The sequence below is a fragment of the Plectropomus leopardus genome, chromosome 4 (genome assembly GCF_026936395.1).
Source record: "Plectropomus leopardus strain MGB_pleo_1.0 chromosome 4, ASM2693639v1, whole genome shotgun sequence".
NCBI lineage: Eukaryota > Metazoa > Chordata > Actinopteri > Perciformes > Serranidae > Plectropomus > Plectropomus leopardus.
Window position 1 is genome coordinate 38,367,453 of NC_142179.1, and position 20,972 is coordinate 38,388,424.

The 20,972-nt window shown below is 41.0% G+C and overlaps 1 protein-coding gene across 1 annotated transcript; it reads left to right on the forward strand.

Annotated features, from left to right (window-relative positions):
- Positions 1–2,887: 2,887 nt before the first annotated feature.
- LOC121944585 (ectonucleoside triphosphate diphosphohydrolase 2-like) lies at positions 2,888–18,045 on the forward strand. The gene is made up of 9 exons (XM_042488419.2): positions 2,888–3,115; positions 4,722–4,839; positions 7,070–7,220; positions 7,372–7,531; positions 8,932–9,159; positions 11,331–11,603; positions 16,536–16,655; positions 16,858–16,992; positions 17,161–18,045. Exons 1-9 carry the CDS (start codon positions 2,999–3,001, stop codon positions 17,365–17,367), a joined length of 1,509 nt encoding a protein of 502 aa, XP_042344353.2. The 5' UTR covers positions 2,888–2,998; the 3' UTR covers positions 17,368–18,045.
- Positions 18,046–20,972: the final 2,927 nt, after the last annotated feature.

The window sequence follows — 20,972 nt, forward strand, 5'->3', positions numbered from 1 at the left end:
ACTTTTTGTAGGAGCTGAGCTGGATATTCACAGATTCAACAAAAATACACAATCTTGCTAAAATGTATGCCATATACTTGAGCACGGCCAGAATGATTAAAAAATGAGGAATGAAAAGCATTTAAAATGCACCAAACAGTTCCTAAGGGTCAAACTGTAACTCATTTGCAAAAGAATTGCTTTGTATATACTGTATATCAGGCTGGTTAGATATAGTATATTAGGCTTGGGCAGTATCTATTTTTATGTACGTTCATTCTTAACTGACATTTCACCATGTGTATGGTATACGATAGTATTTGTGTAAAAACAAATGATAAAAGAAAATGAAAAATATGTAAAAGCTAAGCTACTGGTGATAGAAGTCATTGTAGCTGTATGTCAAATTCTCAAGCCAGCACTGCTTTGTTTCTAATTTGCATCAGCCCTTCTTACAACACCAGTTGTTGCAGTGGATTCCAACATATCAGTGGGCTGAACAGGTATGATGTGTTGAATAAAATCATGTGACTTATCAGCCGCTTTTGTATTTGTAAGAATCCATCTTAGGATACAGTTTTATATGGCAATACTTCAAAACAAAGGGTGGAGGCATTGTACATTTGTACTATTCCTGTTATTTTTCCCCACCACTCACAGTCACCATCTTTTTTAGCTCAGGTGCCTGATCCACCAGTAGAGACTGACCTCTGGTGGTACATGCTGTGCACTACATTACCTTAAAACACATCTCTGTATCAGTTTTGGAGCATCTGTACTTTTGATAGTATTAAAAATAATACCTACGGGACTTCTAAATACATCGGTATACCATAATAATGCGTTTCCTCCCCAAGCCTACGGTACATGCAAGGGCTGTAACACATAAACGTGACTAACTCTGCTGATTATTATCATTGCTATTAATCATTTGGTCCACAGGATGCCAGAAAGCAGCAAAAATACCTCTCAGAACTTCCCAAGCTCAAGATGACATCATCAAATTGCCTGTCTGGTTCGACAAACAATCCAAAACTAACAGACCACTGTTTTCTTATGACATAGGGCAAATCCTCACAAAGAGTTTCTGGTATTCTTGCTACAAAAATGACTAATATTTTATCATAACAATAATTGCTGGTTAAGCCTCTGCCCTATACTGCATTTACAGAACATGCATGTCTACATACACACATGTACAGAAACACACATACTGGTATACATATAAATACACTGATATATACTTACACATACCTACTGTATACATACATATACTCATATGTACTTTGATATATGTTTTTCCATGACACACCGGTTAAACACAGGAGCATATTCACTGCTCGACTCATTCCATCGAGATGCCCCAGAGCACCACAGGAAGTCATTCCTGCTTGTGGCCATCAAACTTTACATCTCCTCCCTCAGAATGTCAGACACTGTGCTGCTGTGGCTCGGGGTGGTACAGCAGGTCATCCTCTAATTGGAAGGATGGCATTTTGATCCTCTGGTCCTCCAGTCAACATAACGAGGTATCCTTGGTCAAGATGCTGAACCCCAAATTACTCCTGATGGCTGTTTAATCGGTGTGTAAATATGTATTAATAGTTAAAAACTGAGTAGCAGGTGACGCCTTGTACTGTAGCCCTGACCAACAGTGTATGAATGTGTGTGAGTGGGTGAATGTGACTCGTAGCATGAAAACGCTTTAAGCAGTTGTATGACAAGTGCTATACAAGTGTAGGTCCGTTTTCCACTTACTATTCTCAGTCAATAGACTGGCACTTGGACTTAATTTATTAAAATAAAAAAATCGTCAACCTGGCTCTCCACTTCATCCTCGAGCATCTGGAGTAAGCAGGAACCTATGCCAGGATCCTGTTTATGGATTTCAGCTCTGCTTTTGACGCAATAATCCTGGTTTTGCTACAGGACAAGCTCTCCAAGCTGAACGTGCCTGATTCCACCTGCAGGTGGATCACAGATTTCCTGTCTGACCGAAAGCAGCAGGTGAAACTGGGGAAGCATGTTTCTGACTGTAGAACCGTCAGTACTGGCTCCCCTCAAGGCTGCATTCTTTCTCCTCTACTCTCCTCTTCTCCCTGCACCTCAACAGCTGCACCTCAAGTTCGCATGTCTGCATGAGTCTGCCTACAAGTGGGCGGTTGACCATCTGGTGACCTGGTGCGGAGAGAACAACCTAGAGCTTAATGCTCTGAAGACAGTGGAGATAGTTTTGAATTTCAGAAAGATGGCTGCCGCCCCCATCACTCTGTGACCCCCCTGTTTCCACTGTGGAGTCCTTCCACCTCCTGGGGACCATCATCACCTAGGACCTCAGAGATCCTGGGGTCCCCTGAGTCCCCTGATTCCAGACACTTTAAGACTTTTACACAAGTATACTCTAAGGTGTCTTCAACAAAGTCATACACTGGTAAGATATCTGTAGTTTTATTCAAGTATGGCTGGCTCTCCAGTGCTTCAACCACCACTGAGAAGCAATAACTAAAATGTATCATTATAAAGTGGCATGAAATTAAATGTAATTGGGAAAAATGTAAATGTCATTGACAAACGCTGTTCTGTCTATATATGTAAGTACTTTGAGAGCAATGACACAAGTAATTGAATAAATAAATAAATATTAAAATTAAGAATTGAGTCAAAGTCCTTGAACACACCTTTAGCTAATAAAAGTGATTCTGATTATTTATTGAATAATAATAACTTGTTCACTTATTTAATAATGAACACTTTGGGGCTCCTACTGAACAGCTAACTTCTCCATCAAACGTTGTGCGTGTATGCCCGTAAGCGCGTGCAGGGGTGAAAGGAAGAATTCTACGTCAAAAGTTCAGACCTCGCCCACAGTCGGCAACCATTTAATGCACGCCCTTTATATCTGTGGGTTTCCTTACTGAGCGTAAGTTCTCGTGCGCTTTTACGCAGAGCAGCCTGGATCATCCGAGCGCGCGGTGTCCGCCACACAGTCTCTAGTCCCCCACACAGTCTCTAGTCCACCATGGCTCTCCGACCCTCCCAGCTCATCCCTGCGGCTGTGCTGCTTATACTGCCGATCATCGGGATCCTGCTGGTGGTCCTTCCGGCTAAAGACATAGAGGAACCACCGGCGAACACGGTAATCTAAAAGAATGATTGTTTGCATCATCTCATAACTGTCAGGTTACAGGTACAGTTTGATTTATTAGGAACTGTATGAAATGTATTAGAGGTGGTGTAGCTTCATTGAAGGGGTCTTTAATTACACTCTCTAATGCCAGATTTATATTCTATCCCAGCCCTCCTTTCTAATATACACACAACTAAACTTCGCACTATGGCCCATTATGTGTGCTTTGCCACATGCAGAGGACACCAGGTCTGTCGGGATAATTAACCCTTTGAAACCTGGAACATCCGTTTTTTTGTGTTGCAGTCAGACGCCTTTCACAATTAAAAACTTTGACACCTTAGCAAATTGAGTTGATTTCTTTCAAAAACGCGGGGAAAAAAGGCAATCAGGAACTTCAAGAGAAATTACCCAGAAATTAGCAAGAAATATATAAATCACAAGAAAATTACCTGAAATTGGCAACAATAAAAAAAATGGAAACTGAAAAAAGTGCCAAAATAAAAAATGTTAATAATACCAATAAAAAACATGTTTTTCAGCCAAAAAAAAGAGATAAGAAGAGAGAGAGAGAGAGAGAGAGAGTCCTCAGAATGAAGGGTTAATGGTTATTTTTATCTCAAAGGGTTAATGTATGTGTGGTTGTGCACATTAGGCATTCCATTCAGATGATACAGTTTTTAATTGCAGAAAAGTTGTTCTAATTTAATACCATCATACTATTTGAACATGCTGTGGGAGGGCAGGCCCCTTTTCAGTAAAGTCCAGTGGAGGGTTAAAAAAAAATTGATTGAATGAACTGATTTGAATGTTTTTACATGCAGCTGTGCACTTTGCCTGACAGGCAGTGGATGCCAACCTCAGCAGTTAAAAGGTGTTCTGTAGAGGGAAGTAAAACTGAGCACAGCCAAGACCAGACAGGAACAGAGAAAGAGCGTGAGATGAAAGAAGCTGTTTGTGTGCTTTATTTGAGATTCTTTTTGGGACCGTTATTCATGTGCAGTTCCTTTAGTTAATGTTGTATACACATTGAAGTAGTTTTGTAAAGGGTACAGAAATTGATCGTGTATGCAGCATTTGCCTCAGATATAATGCTTGAATAGAAGTTGATGCTTTGAAGTTGTCATTGCAAAAGAGCACACAAAGAGAAACAAAGTCAGTACTGCTGAATGAGTTAAGACACCACAATACATTACAACATAACCCATGCTATCAGAGCAATAGTCTCATAGCAGGAAACTGTTTGCAGAAAGACTCAGATCAACCATTAAAGGTCATAAGTTAAAAGAAAAGTTGCAAAGTTGACACGTCGCCTGCTGCAGCCACATCCTGTCATTACCACAGCAAAGTGCAAACTCACAGATGAATCGAACACAAGCTGCATAATACAGAGTGGTTACTGCTTATACTAATACACATGTACGAAGATCACATTTCACAGGTGAGCCTGTGTTATCAGAGGTGCTCTGAAGCATCTCAGATTTCAGATTAGGGCAATATGTAACATCAGCAAAGCATTATATGATGTTTTGTGGAGCATTGTCTAAAGCTTAAATGAGGTCTTGATGCATGCTGTATGATATGTTTCTGAAATTTAATGTTCTGTGTGTTCCAGTATGGGATTGTTCTGGATGCAGGCTCATCCCACACCTCTATGTACATCTACAAATGGTTGGCTGACAAGCAAAATGGCACTGGTATAGTTACGCAGCACAGCGAGTGTCATGCAGCAGGTGAGCTCTTTTCAGAGGGTGAGAGGAGGCTGGTAGAACAGACACAGCATCACTGCTTTACAGTTAGTGTCCTCAACTAAAACTGAAAATAATACTAAAATCAGCAGTGACTAAATATTTGAAAAACATTAAACTCAATAAAAACGATATCCATTGTACCAACTAAAACTACTGTTAAAGTACACCTAAATAGACCTGGGCTATTTAAAAAATAAACGCAAACCATTTTGAAAAACGACGTGCACAAGTAGATCTGTCTCACACACACACACACACACACACACACACACACACACACACATAGGTGAGTTGTTTAATCCTTACAGACTGTTGGGCATATTTTACACGCTTTCCATTCTTCACATGTTTGATAATTTTGGCTGTGTTCATGTATATGGTAGCAATTTTGGCAAGATTGTGTATTTAAGTTAAATCAGTGAATTTCTAGCTCAGTTCCTACAATAAGTCTAAAATACACTGTGGAAACTAAATTGTTACATTCACACTGGTAAGTGCAATTAATGCTCCATTGGAACCCATTCAAACTGTCATTTTTGATCCCACAGCCATCAGTGCATAAAAACATGCATTGTATTGTTACTGGGTGTCATTCTGGGCTTTTGCCTCTGAATTTGAAATTTTTAGTATATTCCACCTGATGATGTAATTTTTACCATATTTGGCATATGGAGAAAACATATGCTATTTCCACAAGGTGCACTGTCACAATCAATGTTGCTGCAAATCATTGATATATCCCAGGCTGTAATAATTTAAAAAAGACTAAAAATCCACTTGGCATGTCGTATATTGAAAATATTCTCTCTTTTTTTTAAATCTAAAACATAGTGACATCATGACAAAAACCTGACATTTAAAGGGTTAAAATTCTGATAATTAACAAATATTTAATATTTATTATAAAGACTGATGTTGTTAAAAAAAACTCAATCAAAGTACAAAATAACATTAATGTATAATCATTTTTAAATATTGAAAATAGGTGTCTCTCCAATTAAATTAATTCTGTAGGAAGTGGTTGCTTTACATTTCTGTTTAACTGCTGGACATCTGTGTCCAGCTCTGCAAAGTTGTGCTCCTGTTTCCTACCTCTCTCAGCACTCTCTCTTTCTGCTCTCTCAATGTCATATAGAGCTTGCTGTCTGTATGTTAGCCAGCTTGATATCAAAGATCATATGACAGCGTAATGTAACACAATACAGTACAATGTGATGCAAACATGTTCATGTTCAAAAGCATGTGTGGAGATTTTTATTCACAGGCCATCCCATTGGTTAAACCATTCACCATTAACCATTTCCATAACTTTGAAAAGACTCACCCCACCGCAGCCCTCAATGGTCGGCACGGCAACAACAACAGAGGGCACATGGGCTGAGGCCTTGGGCAGCTTAAACACATTCCTGTTGTGGTGAGATTTAGGCCTGGCAGGAAGCACTGCCTGAGACACCTACAGTCACCTACAGTCTCAGCTGAAACATACATTGATCAATTTCTTTGAGGTTTTTGATGTTTGATGCCAGTCTAACCCTGTACAACCATAACCATCAATATAACAAATATAAATATTAACTCTCAATTCTCTGTTGTGGTAACTTGCTTTGCAGATGGTTTTGGTTTTATCTTTCCAAACTTTGAAATCAACCCATTGATCTCTGAAGCTTAAATTTCATCACAATAGAATGCAGTTCAACTTGCGATGCTTACAGCATGGAAAAAAAAAACATTTGCAAATGAAGTTTTCAGAAATGTCATTTACTTCCATAACAAATCTCAAGAGATCTACCAGATCTATTTTTCCAATCCTGGACAAGTAAAACAAAACTCTCTGTGTAGTTACCACCAGAGAAAAAGAACAGTTTTTTTGTATGCCTGACCTGACCCTTAACCCCAAACTGTCTTGGTGGCACAGAAATTCTCACTTCCACTTCTATAATGTCATTTTACAGAAACATATCCATGAATATTACAAAAACAAGGTCAACATGCTATGTCTTTTGTAAGACTTTTGTTCCTGAGTGCTCCACTTCCTCACCATACCATTTGGGCCATCTTAGTCATTGCCCTTTGTTCCTGGTTTGTTTTTAGAGTTTCTTTGGAAACACCAACCAGAGCATTTATCATTCATTTTTTAAGACAAGGAAGTCCAATTTCTGAGAAGGTCAGGCAGAGTTCTTTGTAAGCAGATCTGCTTTCCCTTTCTGTCAAGGTGGAGGAATATCCAGCTATGCAGGAGTTCGCGGTGGTGCAGCAAAAAGTCTGGAGGCCTGTCTGAACCAGGCTATGAAGGAAATCCCCAAATCCAGGCACCACAAAGCTCCACTCTATCTGGGAGCTACTGCAGGCATGAGGCTCTTGAAGTCAGTAGAGAATCCTCTTAAAAAAAAATAAAAAAATACACGAATATATCTACCACATTCATTATCAATAATGCACGAATGAATGAAAATGGGTTTCAGTGGGATTTGATATTGTTGTATTCCCCATGTATCTCTCACCACTCTGTAATAGCAAAGTCAATGCTACAGAGTCCAGACGAGTACTGAAGGAAGTGGAGAACAAACTGCGTTCTTACCCTTTCAAATTCAAAGAGGCAGCCATCCTGAGTGGACAGGAGGAGGGGGCATATGGTTGGGTCACAGTCAACTACTTACTTGAAAACTTTGTCAAGGTGAGTTCTGATGTTTCTGTTCAACACACAGAGAATGTTTCACAGAGGAAAAAATCCAGTCTAAAATGCTTAAACACTAGATAAGATAACATTTCTGCTTTTCTGGAATGTAGGACAACTGTGTATAACTTGTCCTACCAACATGTTCTCATCCCAAGTCATCACATATCGCTGTGTTATTCATGGACTTTTGTGTTTACATATTATGCCCTAGATATCAAATCAAGTCAAGTCAAGTCAGTTTTATTTATAAAGCCCATTGTCACAAAACACAGTTTGGGCTTTACCGCATATGACATCCCTCTGCCCTTAGACCCTCACATCACCTAAGGAAAAACTCCCAAAAAAGAACCCCTGTAACGGAGGAAAAAAAGGAAGAAACCTCAGGAAGAGCGGCAGAGGATGGTGAGGGATCCCTCTTCCAGGACGGACAGCCATGCAATAGATATAGTATAGTATAGTATAGTAAATAACAATAGAATTACAATTATGACAAAAAGGAAAGAGAAAGAGAGAATGGAAGAAAGGGGGAGAGATGCACAGCAATAATGGTAACAATAACATATCATATAACAATAGTGGACATAAAATGAATAAATGCAATTTATAATAGCATGTGATGTTACATGCAAATATTGTAAGCGTTGATAACAGTCCCAAGCATATAATAATAGTAGAGGCATGACTCATAGTGATGGCAGTAGAATGTTGCGTCGAGCAGGATCACGGCATCTGCTCAATCAAGGCCCACCACATAGGCACATCCTCAGACAGGATAAACTTATTCCTGAATACCACTATGAAAAGACATGGGGAAAGTGTGCATCAATTGTACAGTGTATTGTAATGTTTCCACTACAGGAAACATTCACCTACTACCTGGGTATTGGTACAGTCCGTTAGTTCAGTGTGCTAACATACCAATATGTAACATGGCACTAAACACAAAGTAGAGCTGAGGGTGTAATTTTTACACAGTAATGCCAATAGATCACTGGAGCACCAAAGGTAAGGATTCAACATCCCAGAGACATGAATTACTGCAACAAACTTTGTGCCAATCGATCAAGTACATGTCAAGATACATTACAGGTTGAGTCAGAGGATTAACAATGTCATTAGGACTCATCCTGTATAGGTGCTATAAAATATGGTAACCCATAGAGCTGTGACACTCTGAACCACAATGATGGACCAACTGACGGACAGTGAGCGACTGACATTACCTTAAGTTCATCCTTAAGTTCATGTTGGTTGCATGGCTAAAAGATTCCACACAAGAGGCTTTGAAAGTTTCAGTGTTTCTGGCTGGAAGTTTTCCTCAGAGTAAACTGGTCAGTTTCAATTGTCCTACATAATTCACATTATTATATCTTGACATGTCCTTTCTTGTCATTCAGTATGGTTTTGTCGGGCGCTGGCTGAATCCAGGCAGGGAGACAATTGGAGCTTTGGATTTGGGTGGAGCTTCCACACAGATAACTTTTGAGACCTCCGAAGAGGTGGAAGACAAGGACAATGTGATAGAGCTGGAGCTTTATGGACGAAGCTACAGGCTATACACCCAGAGCTTCCTGTGCTATGGTCAGGACCAGTTCCTGCGGAAACTGCTGGCTCATCTTATCACGGTACTGTTAATCAAGTGTTACATATGGCTGTTGATGAGAAACAGCAAGATTTTCATTATTTATGCCCTAAAGATCCTCTTTCTTCTTGGCAATATGAGATTGAGATCAGATCAATAACAGCACTCCTGGTCCTTGCAGAAATTCACTGTCTTACTGCAGTACACTTGCTAACAAGGATGTCTGAACCAGAGTGCCCTGAGTGAAGGGTGTACATAGATTAAACTAAACTGCTGTGCCAAACCTTCTCAAAGAATTGGTGTGACAGTGTTTTAAAAATGCCTGCATACAGTCGAATGACAGGATTAATACAATTCTTTTATAGTAATTTGTTATATGTCCTTTTAGGGGCCGTTTACATGGCAACAGTTCTTGTATGGAAAGTTAAACTTTTGTTTTGGTTTGGCCTTTTGCTCAAAGACAATGGTGTTTTGGGGGCCTGACAATGTAAACTTTTGAAGCCGGGATTCACAGCGTAATTTTTTGAAAACACTACCCCTTCTGTCACCGTGTAAACTGGCAATGCACTGATCCTGTAAAAACGGTAACATCATGGCCGCACTTTGCACATGCACATTACATTTCATACAAATAGCCATGTGCGACTGGCCATGTTATCAGCTGAAGCTGTCCAGCAGCGTTTCACATGCACACAATAGGTGCGTTATGGCCTTGCGCACTTATGCCAAAAGCACTGACTAAGCAGCGCTATTTTACAAGTTTGGAATTAGTACAGGCTGGTCACAGGCACAGCAGCAGTCTCATGACAAACAGAGAGAGACAGAGGGGTTGGGTGAATCAATATGCTGAATTCAGCTCTACACTGTAAAAGTTGGCAAGTTGATTTTACTTTAAAATATCTAGGAACCTGATTGCCTTGAAAAATGTTAGCAAATATAACTACTCATTAGCCCTACGATAGTCTGGTGACCTGTCCAGGGTGTACCCCACCTCTCGCCTAATGCTAATGACCACTGGGATAGGCTCCAGCCTCCCTGCGACCCTTGAGAAAACAAGTGGTTATGGACAATGAATGAATCAATCAATCAATCTTAGTTTGTGTTTACTATATATCTAATTGTTAAGTTTACTTGAACATTTATTGACATTTACTTAATTTTGTGAAGTTGTGACAACTTAAAAATGACAAGTTTAATTCAACTAATCATTCAGTTTTAGCAAATTCAGTAAACTAATTTTACAGTGCTAAATATCTATGTTCTGCCAGTTGAAAAATGGTCAGTCGTATTAGTATAGTCTTAAATGTCAAGAAAACAAAAGTTGGGGGTGCCTGGTGGCTCAGTGGATAGAGCAGGCGCCCCATGTACAAAGGCTGTGTCCTTTCTGCAGCAGCCATGGGGTTGATTCTGGCCTCGGCCCTTTACCGCATGTCACCCTCTCTCTCTCCCCCTTTCACGCTTTCTCTGTCCTATCAATTAAAGGCATGAAAAGCCCCAAAAATAATTTTTCAAAAAGAAAAGAAAACAGAAATCTCAGATCTGCTAACATCAGCAATTCCAAAAATCCTCTTTGTTATATCAAGTTAAGTCAGACTAATTTGGATGACTGAAGTTGCTAACATTTTGAAAGAAGAAGTAAATACAGCTAAATACTGTCAAGTAAACTTAACACTTAACACTTAACACTTAGATATAAAGTAAACATAAATTGAACAAAAAGTAAGATCAGCTTATCGAATTTTGCAGTGTGCAATTAAAGACGATTTTACCTGTTTTAAATAGTCAAATTTGCCAGCAAGTAGTGGTAATAGGTCAAAATCGCAAGATCACACTGAGTTCACAGGGACTGGCAGTAATTGCGTTAATTGTTATGATTGCAACATTGCAAAATCCTGGAGGGACTGATAAGTTTAGGAATGATCTGTGCTGCTTCTCATGTACACTCTATCATTTGGAATTGGTTGGTTGTCAATCTAAATATGACCCTGTTTTATGAGAAATTCTAAAATATTTGTAGGTAAACACTACTGAAATATATAATGTATTATTGCACATATGGAAATACTATCAGACAATTTAAGATGCTGGTAAAATGTGAACATTTGTTTTTTCTACCAGTTAACTTGGAATTAAAGGGTTACTTGTCACCAGCTTCACTTTTCTTTCATATTTACTAGAAAAATGTTTAACTTTTAATTTTTCTGCCTCTTTCAGGCCCAAGGTGTAAAACCCCAAGTGTTCCATCCCTGTTATCCAAAAGAGTTCAACATATCTATTAAGCTGGGGGAGGATGTCTTTCATTCTCCCTGTACTAATGGCTCCAGACTCACCAAGTTTAACCCCCAGATGTCTGTATCAGTGGTGGGCACAGGAGAATACCAGAACTGCCTGAACAACATAACAGAGATGTTCCCCTTCGACCACTGCTCTTACTCCAAGTGCTCCTTTGATGGGGTCTTCCAGCCCAATGTGAGCGGAAGCTTCATGGTGAGGAGGAATTGTGACACAGGGGCCAAAAGTTACAACATAGACCAACATAACTATTGCTAAAGTTGCCATGTTTGCTCATTCTCCACCGCATAATGTTAACAGTAAATGTCACTTCTTTACATAAATATCATAACACATTGCTTCCTGGGGAAAAAAAACACTGAGAAACAGTCATCAATACACAGTTTGTTGAAGAATGCTGAAAAAAGTGGCAACATTGTGCAGGGGTGGAAACCTTTCAGTTTCCTTTCTTGTTAATTGTATGCCCTTCTTGACAGTTTTTTTTTTTACCCATTTTCATTCTTAATCCAAAATTTGTCTATCAGATCTATCAGATTTTAGCACCATCATTAGGTCAAACTATTTACTTATCCAATACTTTGGATTATGACCAAATATTTTCAAAACAAATAAGGATGGTGGTATTTGGAAGGACCCAGGAGCAAACACACAAACAATGGGAATGAATGAATAAAGGGTTTAATGGTAGTTAATGGAGAAATTATGGGGAATGTTGAGAAGGGGAATCCCAGAAGCCGAGCAGGTGGATAGAGCTGGCGGGGCTGGTGAGGCTGGAAGATGGTGGAGTCCAGAGTGGAAGGGGAACAGCGAGTGGCGGCACACAGATGCGAGAGGCTGGGTCAAGAGGTGCTGGAGCTCACAGGAAGAGGCACTGGAAAAAAATACAAAAAACAATGAGCACAAGAGATTCTTCTCAGGCTAAGTACTAACACTAGTTGTAATGCAAGTCACAAAAAGTGAAGCGGCCAATCTAACCACATGCTAGAAGGTAAAAATCTGGCACCAGAGTCAAGCGAAGCTGCAAACTTTAAGGAGAGAGAACCACCACAGCACACAAAATACACAATCCCAGGAATTCCGACCAAAATAAAAGCCACCCAAAAACACAGAGGAGACTGGGTGGCCGTTAACAAGCCAGGGGGGTTGAGGGCTGAGGTCACTGGAGAAAACAGGCTTGAGCAGAGATACATGAAAGGCAGGGTGGATGCTCATGGAAGCCAGCTACTTTAACTTGACCACGGTAGGGTTGATGACCTTGAAGATCTGGGTGAGCTTACGTGATTCCGTCTGGAGGGGAAGGTCACGAGAGGAAAGCCACACCTGCTGTCACACGCAGTAGTCAGGGGCTGGAGTACAATGGCGATCGGCCAGTCATATTTTCCTTTCGGCGGTGCGGTTAAGGGCAGCCCGAATCGTTCGCCAGACCCCCAGATTCAACGGAGGTGAGCCCCCACAGCCAGAACCACCACAGCCTCCTCCTGGTCGGGAAATAAAGGGGGTTGGTAACCAAAACAAGCCATAAAGGGAGACATACCCATGGCCGAGCAGGAAAGAGAGTTGTGGGCATATTCGATCCATGGTAGGAAGGTGCTGCAGGGAACGGGGTGGTGCGCTGCAACACAATGCAAGGCCGCCTCCAGATCCTGGTTGGCCCACTCTGTCTGGCCACTGGTCTGGGGGTGGTAACCTGAGGAAAGACTGGCTGCTGCGCCCACCACCTTGCAGAAAGCTTTCCATACTTGGGACGTGAACTGGGGACCACGGTCAGAAACAATGTCTACTGGAATGTCATGTAGCCTGAAGATATGTTCCATCAGCAGACCCGCGATGTTAAGGGCCGAGGGCATCTTCTGCAAGGGAACATAGCGCACAGATTTAGAAAAACAATCAACAATCATCAGAATAACTGTGTTACTGTCCGAAGGGGGCAGGCCCGTGACAAAGTTCACAACGATGTGTGACGAAGGACGACTGGGAACAGGTAAGAGGCGCAGCAAGCCAGCAGGACGTTGGTGAGATGCCTTTCCTCGGGCACAGACAGAGCAAGCTGCCACAAACTCAAACGCAGGAGGCAGGAACTGGAAGCAGGAGAATGAAGCCTAGAGAGAGAGTCAGGTTTAGGGTTGCGGGTGCCGGGACAGTAGGAGAGGGTGAAATGGAATCTGCTGAGGAACAGGAACCAGCAGGCTTGTTGGGGGTTGAGGCGTTTAGCAGAGATTGGCGAGATTCTTATGGTCAGTACAAATGAGAAAGCTGAGCTCAGTACCTTCTAACCAATGCCTCCATTCCTACAGCACCAGAACCACTGCCAGCAAGTCATGATTTCCCACATTGTATTTTCCGTCAGCTGAGGACAGACGTCAGGAGAAAAAGGCATAGGGATGGAGATTTTGAGTCTCTGGACTTCTGAGATAAGACGGCCCTCAACACCAAAGTCAGAGGCATCAACCTCCACCACGAACTGCAGGGAAGGGTCAGGGTGACCTAACACTGGTGCACTGGTGAACAATGTTTTCAGGTGAGCAATCGCGAGGTCTGCTTCACCTGTCCAACTGAAAGGTGTACTGGTGGAAGGGAAGCAGATGAGAGGGCCAGCTACCTAACTGTAGTCCCAGATGAAGCGGCAGTAGAAATTGGTAAATCCCAGGAAACGTTGTAGTTCCTTCCGAAAAGTGGGAGTGGGCCACTCGGTAACAGCCTGGATCTTGGCGGGGTCTGGCTGAAGCTGTCCTTTGGCAATGACGTATCCAGGGAAACTGACGGAGGGAGAATGGAATTCACACTTCTCAGGTTTAATGTAGAGCTTGTTCTCCATCAGCCTCTGATCACCAGCCTCACATGTTGACGATGTTGCGAAGCTGCAGACTTTAAGCCGTGGTTGATTACTGATGAGATGCAGGTGAGGAAGTGCGCTGTGAGCTCCAGCACCCAGAAGTCATGCCCAGCCCCTGCAACACAGCCAAAAAAGGGCGAACCACCACAGCGCACAAAAATCCCAGGTATTCCACCCAAAATAAAAGCCACCCAAAAACCCAAAACCACCACAGTATTGTTATTATGAGAATGTTAGCATGCTGACATTAGCTTTTAGCTCAAGCACCACATGCTTGCATGGCTCTAGTCTCTTGTTAGGTAGGTCTACTGACTGTTCATTGACTTAACTGTGGTGGTGCCGATTGTGACTTGAAGAACCCTGAGTAGTGACCCTGGATGGTGACCTGAATGATGACTCCCATCTACAGAAGAGTAAAATGAACTGCTCCTTCCTACTTCCAAGCCATGGGTCAAACCCCTCACTGGGGCTCTCACACAGAGCTTTCCAACACACTTATAGCTGTTAATTTGGGAGGGTTGAAACGGCACTTTTTGAAGACATCTGACTTAGACTTTGGCTTATGTAATATTATATACCTTTACACCTTCCTGTATGTTTACCAGGGTATATTACGGTATATGTGTATGGCCCTAACCTATCTTGATCACGGAAGACTGACAAAGCTCACTTGCCTTGTTAAATCATCATTAAACACACTTTATTAAAACTTGACAGAAACACAGTAAAACAAACCCAAACCGTCTACGTTACTCTTGTTAAGGGCTGCAACAACAAATGGATAAAATCGATTAGAATCGATTATTAAATGTGTTGGTTATTAATTATTGATTTGCTGTGTTGCGCAATTATTACTCACCGTTTCTGTAGCAGTCAGGAGCGTGTGAACTGCATGTCAGCTGCAGCACATCCAGAGAAACGGTGGCTTGCCGATTTTTTTACGCAACGCGGGTTTGTCTACAAAAACAAACAGTGAAGATGGTGTTTTGATGATAATATATTGACTCTATACCACTTTTTACTGTAGTTTAAAAGTCGCTCCCTGTCACAGAGATGAGGAAATAAAAGACCGCTGTTTTACTCAAACTTCCCCACTTCCCTTTCAAAATAAAATCGCACTTACAGCGTCTCTGTGGACAGAATCCCATCAGTTGCTGACACAAGGCATTTTATTTTAAAACATTTACAGGACCATGTTGTCGGCGTGCAGGAGCTGCACGACTTCATAAATGAGAGGAATTTGTGCTTATAAATTTGGAAATACAGAACTAATATCTGTGGGCTGTGACACAGCAGCGACGTTGCAACAACGCTGCATGTGTGAAAACCACAAGCATGAAAGACGCTGCAGTTCGGCGAAACTGAACATACATCATTTTTTTGTCTAAGTAAGGAAACGTAACAGTATGGTGTAAAAGCTGTCAACATTTAGTTTTTGAATTGTTTCATATTTGATTTTGTAGTTATTTATCATTTAATATTATTTTGACAGCTTAGGGATGTTCAAGCAACACCCTGTTCGTGCACTGCATTTTTTGCACTGTTGTCAATGATAATCTGTTTTTGAGCAAAGTGATGGGAGAAAAAAATGCTCATTTTATTATTATTTCTATTTTTTTAAAAAACAGATTTATCGATTAATCAAAAAAATAATTGACTGATTAATTGATTATCAAAATAATCGTTAGTTGCAGCCTTACTCTTGTCAGTAATTTAGTAAGTCCACTGTTCCAACAATCACCAGCTCTGGTTTGGTTGAAATAAATCCTTAATTCACCAAGTTTGTTGACTGCTGGCCGCCAGCTGTTTCCATGCCTGTATCTTCTCCCTCCACCACTCGGTGTCACTGTGTCTTTCAGGTCAGCTGCCTGTTCCACCAGTAGAGACCAGAGTCTGAGCTCTGGTGGTGCGTGCTATGCACAACATACAATAAGTTTGTTTACCTGGTTAACCATTATACCATGATACTGCTCAAGCCTTATCTAGCTGTTGTTCATTTTGAGTTTAAATGCACTTTGAACAAAAGTGTCTGCCAAATAAATCTCATATAATAGAACATATGGAATGGAATGGAGAAATCTGGCACAAGTCCAAAGGGATCTTCTAAAAGTTTTCTTCATATGTAGATGACAGCATTTTGTATCCCACCCATTTCTCCTGACATTTGTTTTGTTATGATTCATTATTTGAAAGAATTTCAATCTAAGCTGTGTTTTCCAAACTGTTTTTATCTAAAAACTATTCTTTCCCAGGTGAGCGCACTGGCATGACTGAGTGTCCCATCCTCTCCACAGGCTTTCTCTGCTTTCTACTTCACACATAGCTACCTCAACCACCTCACCAACATCCCCATCAAGTCCCCAAGTCAAATGAAGGAGGCAATTCGACGTGTCTGCAACATGAGCATCTTTGAGGTACTCTCCAGAACCCAGCTCTCTGAGCCCAGCCCTGATAAATAAGAATTCTAACTTGCTCAAGTTAGCCAGCAGACTCTCATTCCAACCACCAAGCCTAAATGTTACCTGGCATTGAATGTTCTAGAAATTCTACAGTGATTGTAGATTCAGACTAGAGTAACAAAATAAAAATCTTAACTGAAAATATTTCCACTTACAGATGACAGAAAAGACAAAGCAGAAAGAGAAATACATGAAGAATGTCTGCGCCATCTCCAATTTTGTCCAGGTCCTCTTACTGCAAGGCTACCGTTTTGACGAGGACTCTCTTCCTTCCATTTCTTTTCAGAAAAAGGTCAGGAGTAAAGGAAATATATGAAACTTTTTTGCTCATCATTAACTGGGATTTCAGTCTGTATTTAAATGATTGACCCTTATCAACAGCACTGCCTACTGCACCGACATCAGTAGGCTTGTCCACGGTGTGCTTTGGTTTTAGTGTGTCCCGTCTTGTGTTTTGCAGGCAGGAGGAGCATCCGTGGGCTGGGCGTTGGGGTACATGCTGAGTCTGAGCAATATGGTTCCAGCAGAGAGCCTTGGTTTGAAGAAGGCGCTGCCCCCAGGGACCTGGGCTGGCATTCTCTTCCTCTTCATTGCCCTCCTCCTCATTGCCCTGGGATATTTACTGATGATCTACAGAAATGCTAAAACTAAAGAAGGCATGGTGTAAGAGGGAGGCTGACACACCTACCGGTCCAGTTCATATTACCCATGTCCGTCCAAAACTGTCTGTTAATTGTGGAAAAAAAATTGCAAAATCATTCTGAATTTTTTGTTGCACTATTGTGTGTATGTAAGAGAAATCACCAAAGGACTAAAATATTGCCTGCACAGTTTTCTTATCAAATTTATAACCCTTCTGCTTGCTTGTGTATGTAAAATTAAACTACAGAATAAGCAATGTTTTTTGTAAATGTTTCAGATCTATTATTACATCCACCTAAAGGAGCAGTGTGAAGCATTTAGTGGTAGGTTGCAAGTTACAACCAACTGAATAACCTTCCATCACCTCCCCTTGTGAGGGTGTAGGGAACTTATGTCCTGTTTCCACCAAGCAGGTCAGTTCAGTTCAGTACACATTTTTCTTCCGTTTACAGTGTGAAAAGTTGTGGATGGTACCGATAGAACCGCCTACCGTCCCACTCTTTGTCACCCCTCATTTGAGATACCTAGCACACAGATCCAGTACTAAAATGTTGAGGTGAAACACTACATTCTATTGACTGGTCAGTAGAGAATCAACATGCTGTGTTCAGGGCTGAGCTGTGGCTTCTTTAACCACTGTTTATACTGTGACAAGTTTTTCATACATCAGTAAACTATATAAAATAAAATAATGTTTCACAGCCTTTGTATCAATTCACTGGGCCAACTGCCAGCAACTTTTAAGGTTGAACTTTTATTTTTAAAGTGTCTCAATGCATGCACTAACAACTTCAATCCATCAACACACCTTGAATTTCAACATGACAACTTTGACCATTTATCTGTTTTTACTTTCTCTCTTGGATGTCATACACTTTAAGTAATGAGCGGATCTTTCAGGGTTAAAAAAATGTGTATTAATGAGCGCCATGTTGCAGCACTAAACCCCTGCTGTTGCCTGAGGACTGAATGCGCAAACTCTCTCAATGTAATATCTATAAATATCCCATAGACTCTCACTCCAGACTGCTCTTGTTTTGTTCTAAAAAATGTTGGCATGCAACCACAACTTCATTCTGTATCACCGGTGAAAAACAAGGAAAAACAGTGAAATGGAGGAGCAGTGAGGGACAACACCTACATTTAACAGTACTATTTGTGTTTGAAACGGTAGGGTGTAGGTAATGTCCATATGGACTACATTTGGTTCCAAAGGTACAATCACAAAAGTTTTTGGTAGAAATAGGGCTCTTTGGTGGCCTTCAGGTAACATAAAATGCAAATGACCCTCTCAAGAGCCAGTGTTTGGTTTGTCTGTTCTATTCTACTGTAGACGGTGCAACATGGTGGACTCTGTGGAAGAGGACGTGCTTCCTAAGGGCTAATTCTAAGCTAACAAAAAACTTCATTCTTTGCGCCAGGTGACAATGTGTAGTGGCTTGTGTACTCTCTCTTGCATTGTGTGATTAACCAGGCAAAGGCCTTCTTTCTTTGGCTTCGTTAGTCGTTTATTCGCGGGCAGCACACTGTGGACAGCTGATGACACAGAATTGCATTACCTCTCACAGCAACCTTTGTTGTCATAAAAGCTCCCATTAAAACACAGGGACAGCATACAGAAGACTGGCAACGACAATCAACAAATGAAACAACACACAACGCTTTATGAACACAAAATGAATGAAAATAAATGTACGTGATGACACAGAGCTCTCACAGCATTCTTTGTCATCATAAAAGCTCCCATTAAGTCTAAAACAGAAAGAAATCGTTCAGCTAACAGTCGGTAACCAGGTTACACCAAACATTTCCTCTGAAGCTAAGGTTACATTCAAGCTAGCAAAGTCACATTGTGGTGAAATGACAAACTACCTCACAGCAAGACAATCAACAGCAGCAGGGCTTTTCAACATTGTTACATGAAATATATATAAATTTTACAACAACAAAACAATATGTTTTAAGCCGTTAAAGAGAGCTTATTAAAGAAAGCCTGGAAGTGCGCCATGCTCTGAAGCAAAATTTACATAGTGGCCGAAAGTGGAACTACCATGGATGTATTATAAGGAAGTCTGGATACAGCCGTGGGGCCTCATTTATGAGAGCTGCTCAATGGCACATGAAGCAGAGAAAACTCTTTTTCCGGGTTTAGAAAAGTGTAAAATACCCGGATGTACTGGCCCATAGAGCATGCCTAAAGTGATTAACGAGAGCCGAACACGCACGAGTGTACCCGAGCATTGTCTCCAACTCACTGGCTCGCTCACACAGATGACCCGAGTGCTCGAAGCAAACAGCGCCAGTGCTCCAGCATTGCTCTTGTAGTAGCTTAGCTTATTAGCAACAGCAGCTAATGACAGCACTGTTGATTTTAATATTTACGTGATTATCAGATAATGGTATATTTATCTATCTATCTCTACACACACACACACACACAGACAGACACAGACACACACACACACACAGACAGACACAGACACACACACACACACACACACACACATATACATACAACTCATCAGGGAATCATATAGTAATCACGACCGGAGAAATCAAATTAACAGAATCGGAACGTGTTGTGCCCATACAAAGGTAATAAAAGGTGGTGCCTGTAATATTGCCCCGTGTTTTATTACACAGCTCAACTTTTAAAAAAAATACTGCGTTCGGTACCTTTCAGTAACTGTCACTAGTGCTCCGCACTGCTCACTGATAACCGGTTGTTTGAATACAGACCGTAGACTGTATATACGGTCTCTGATACAGACACGGTAAGACGTCCATATTACAGCTTTACAGCCAACAGCATATGGATGTGTTGTAAAATGTTAAAAATGATGAATTGTGATTGAAAAATTACGAATTACAGTAAAAAATATCCATTACTACGGCCGGTATGAAGCCTGTGCTGTGTCAGAAAATCTTAGAGTTACATGCGCATTCACACGGTAGAGTCCCGCGGGTCCGATGCACATTCATTTTATGTCTGGAGAAACATGGAATTCCAAATCTTGATTCGGAAAATAGCGCATGTTGCGTATTTAGGACTTCATGTTTTTAATAATGGCTATAAAAAATGCGTTCTGAAAAGTCAATATGTCTCAAAAAATATCCGCTGGACTCTACCGCATGAACGCGCATGTAACTCTTAAAGTCCCTGACACAACACAGGCTTCATGCCGGCCTTAGTAATGGGGATTTTTAAATCATAATTCATCATTTTGACCGTTTTACAACACATCTATACACTGTAATATGGACGTCTTACTGTGTCTGTACCAGAGACCGTATATACAGTCTACTGTCTGTATTCAAACAACCGGTTATCAGTAAGGAGCACACAGCACTAGTGACAGTCCTAAACGGTACTGAATGTAGTATTCACTTAAAGTTGAGCTGTTTAATAATACACGGGGCAATATTACAAGGCACCATCTTTTATTACCTTTTTGTGGGTACAACACTCTTTGATTCTGTATGATTTCTCTGGTCGTGATTAGGATATGATTCCCTGATAAGTTGTATGTATATATGTGTGTGTGTGTGTGTGTGTGTGTGTGTGTGTATAGAGTGATAAATATTATCTAATTATCACGTAAATATTAAAACTGACGGCACCGCTGTCAT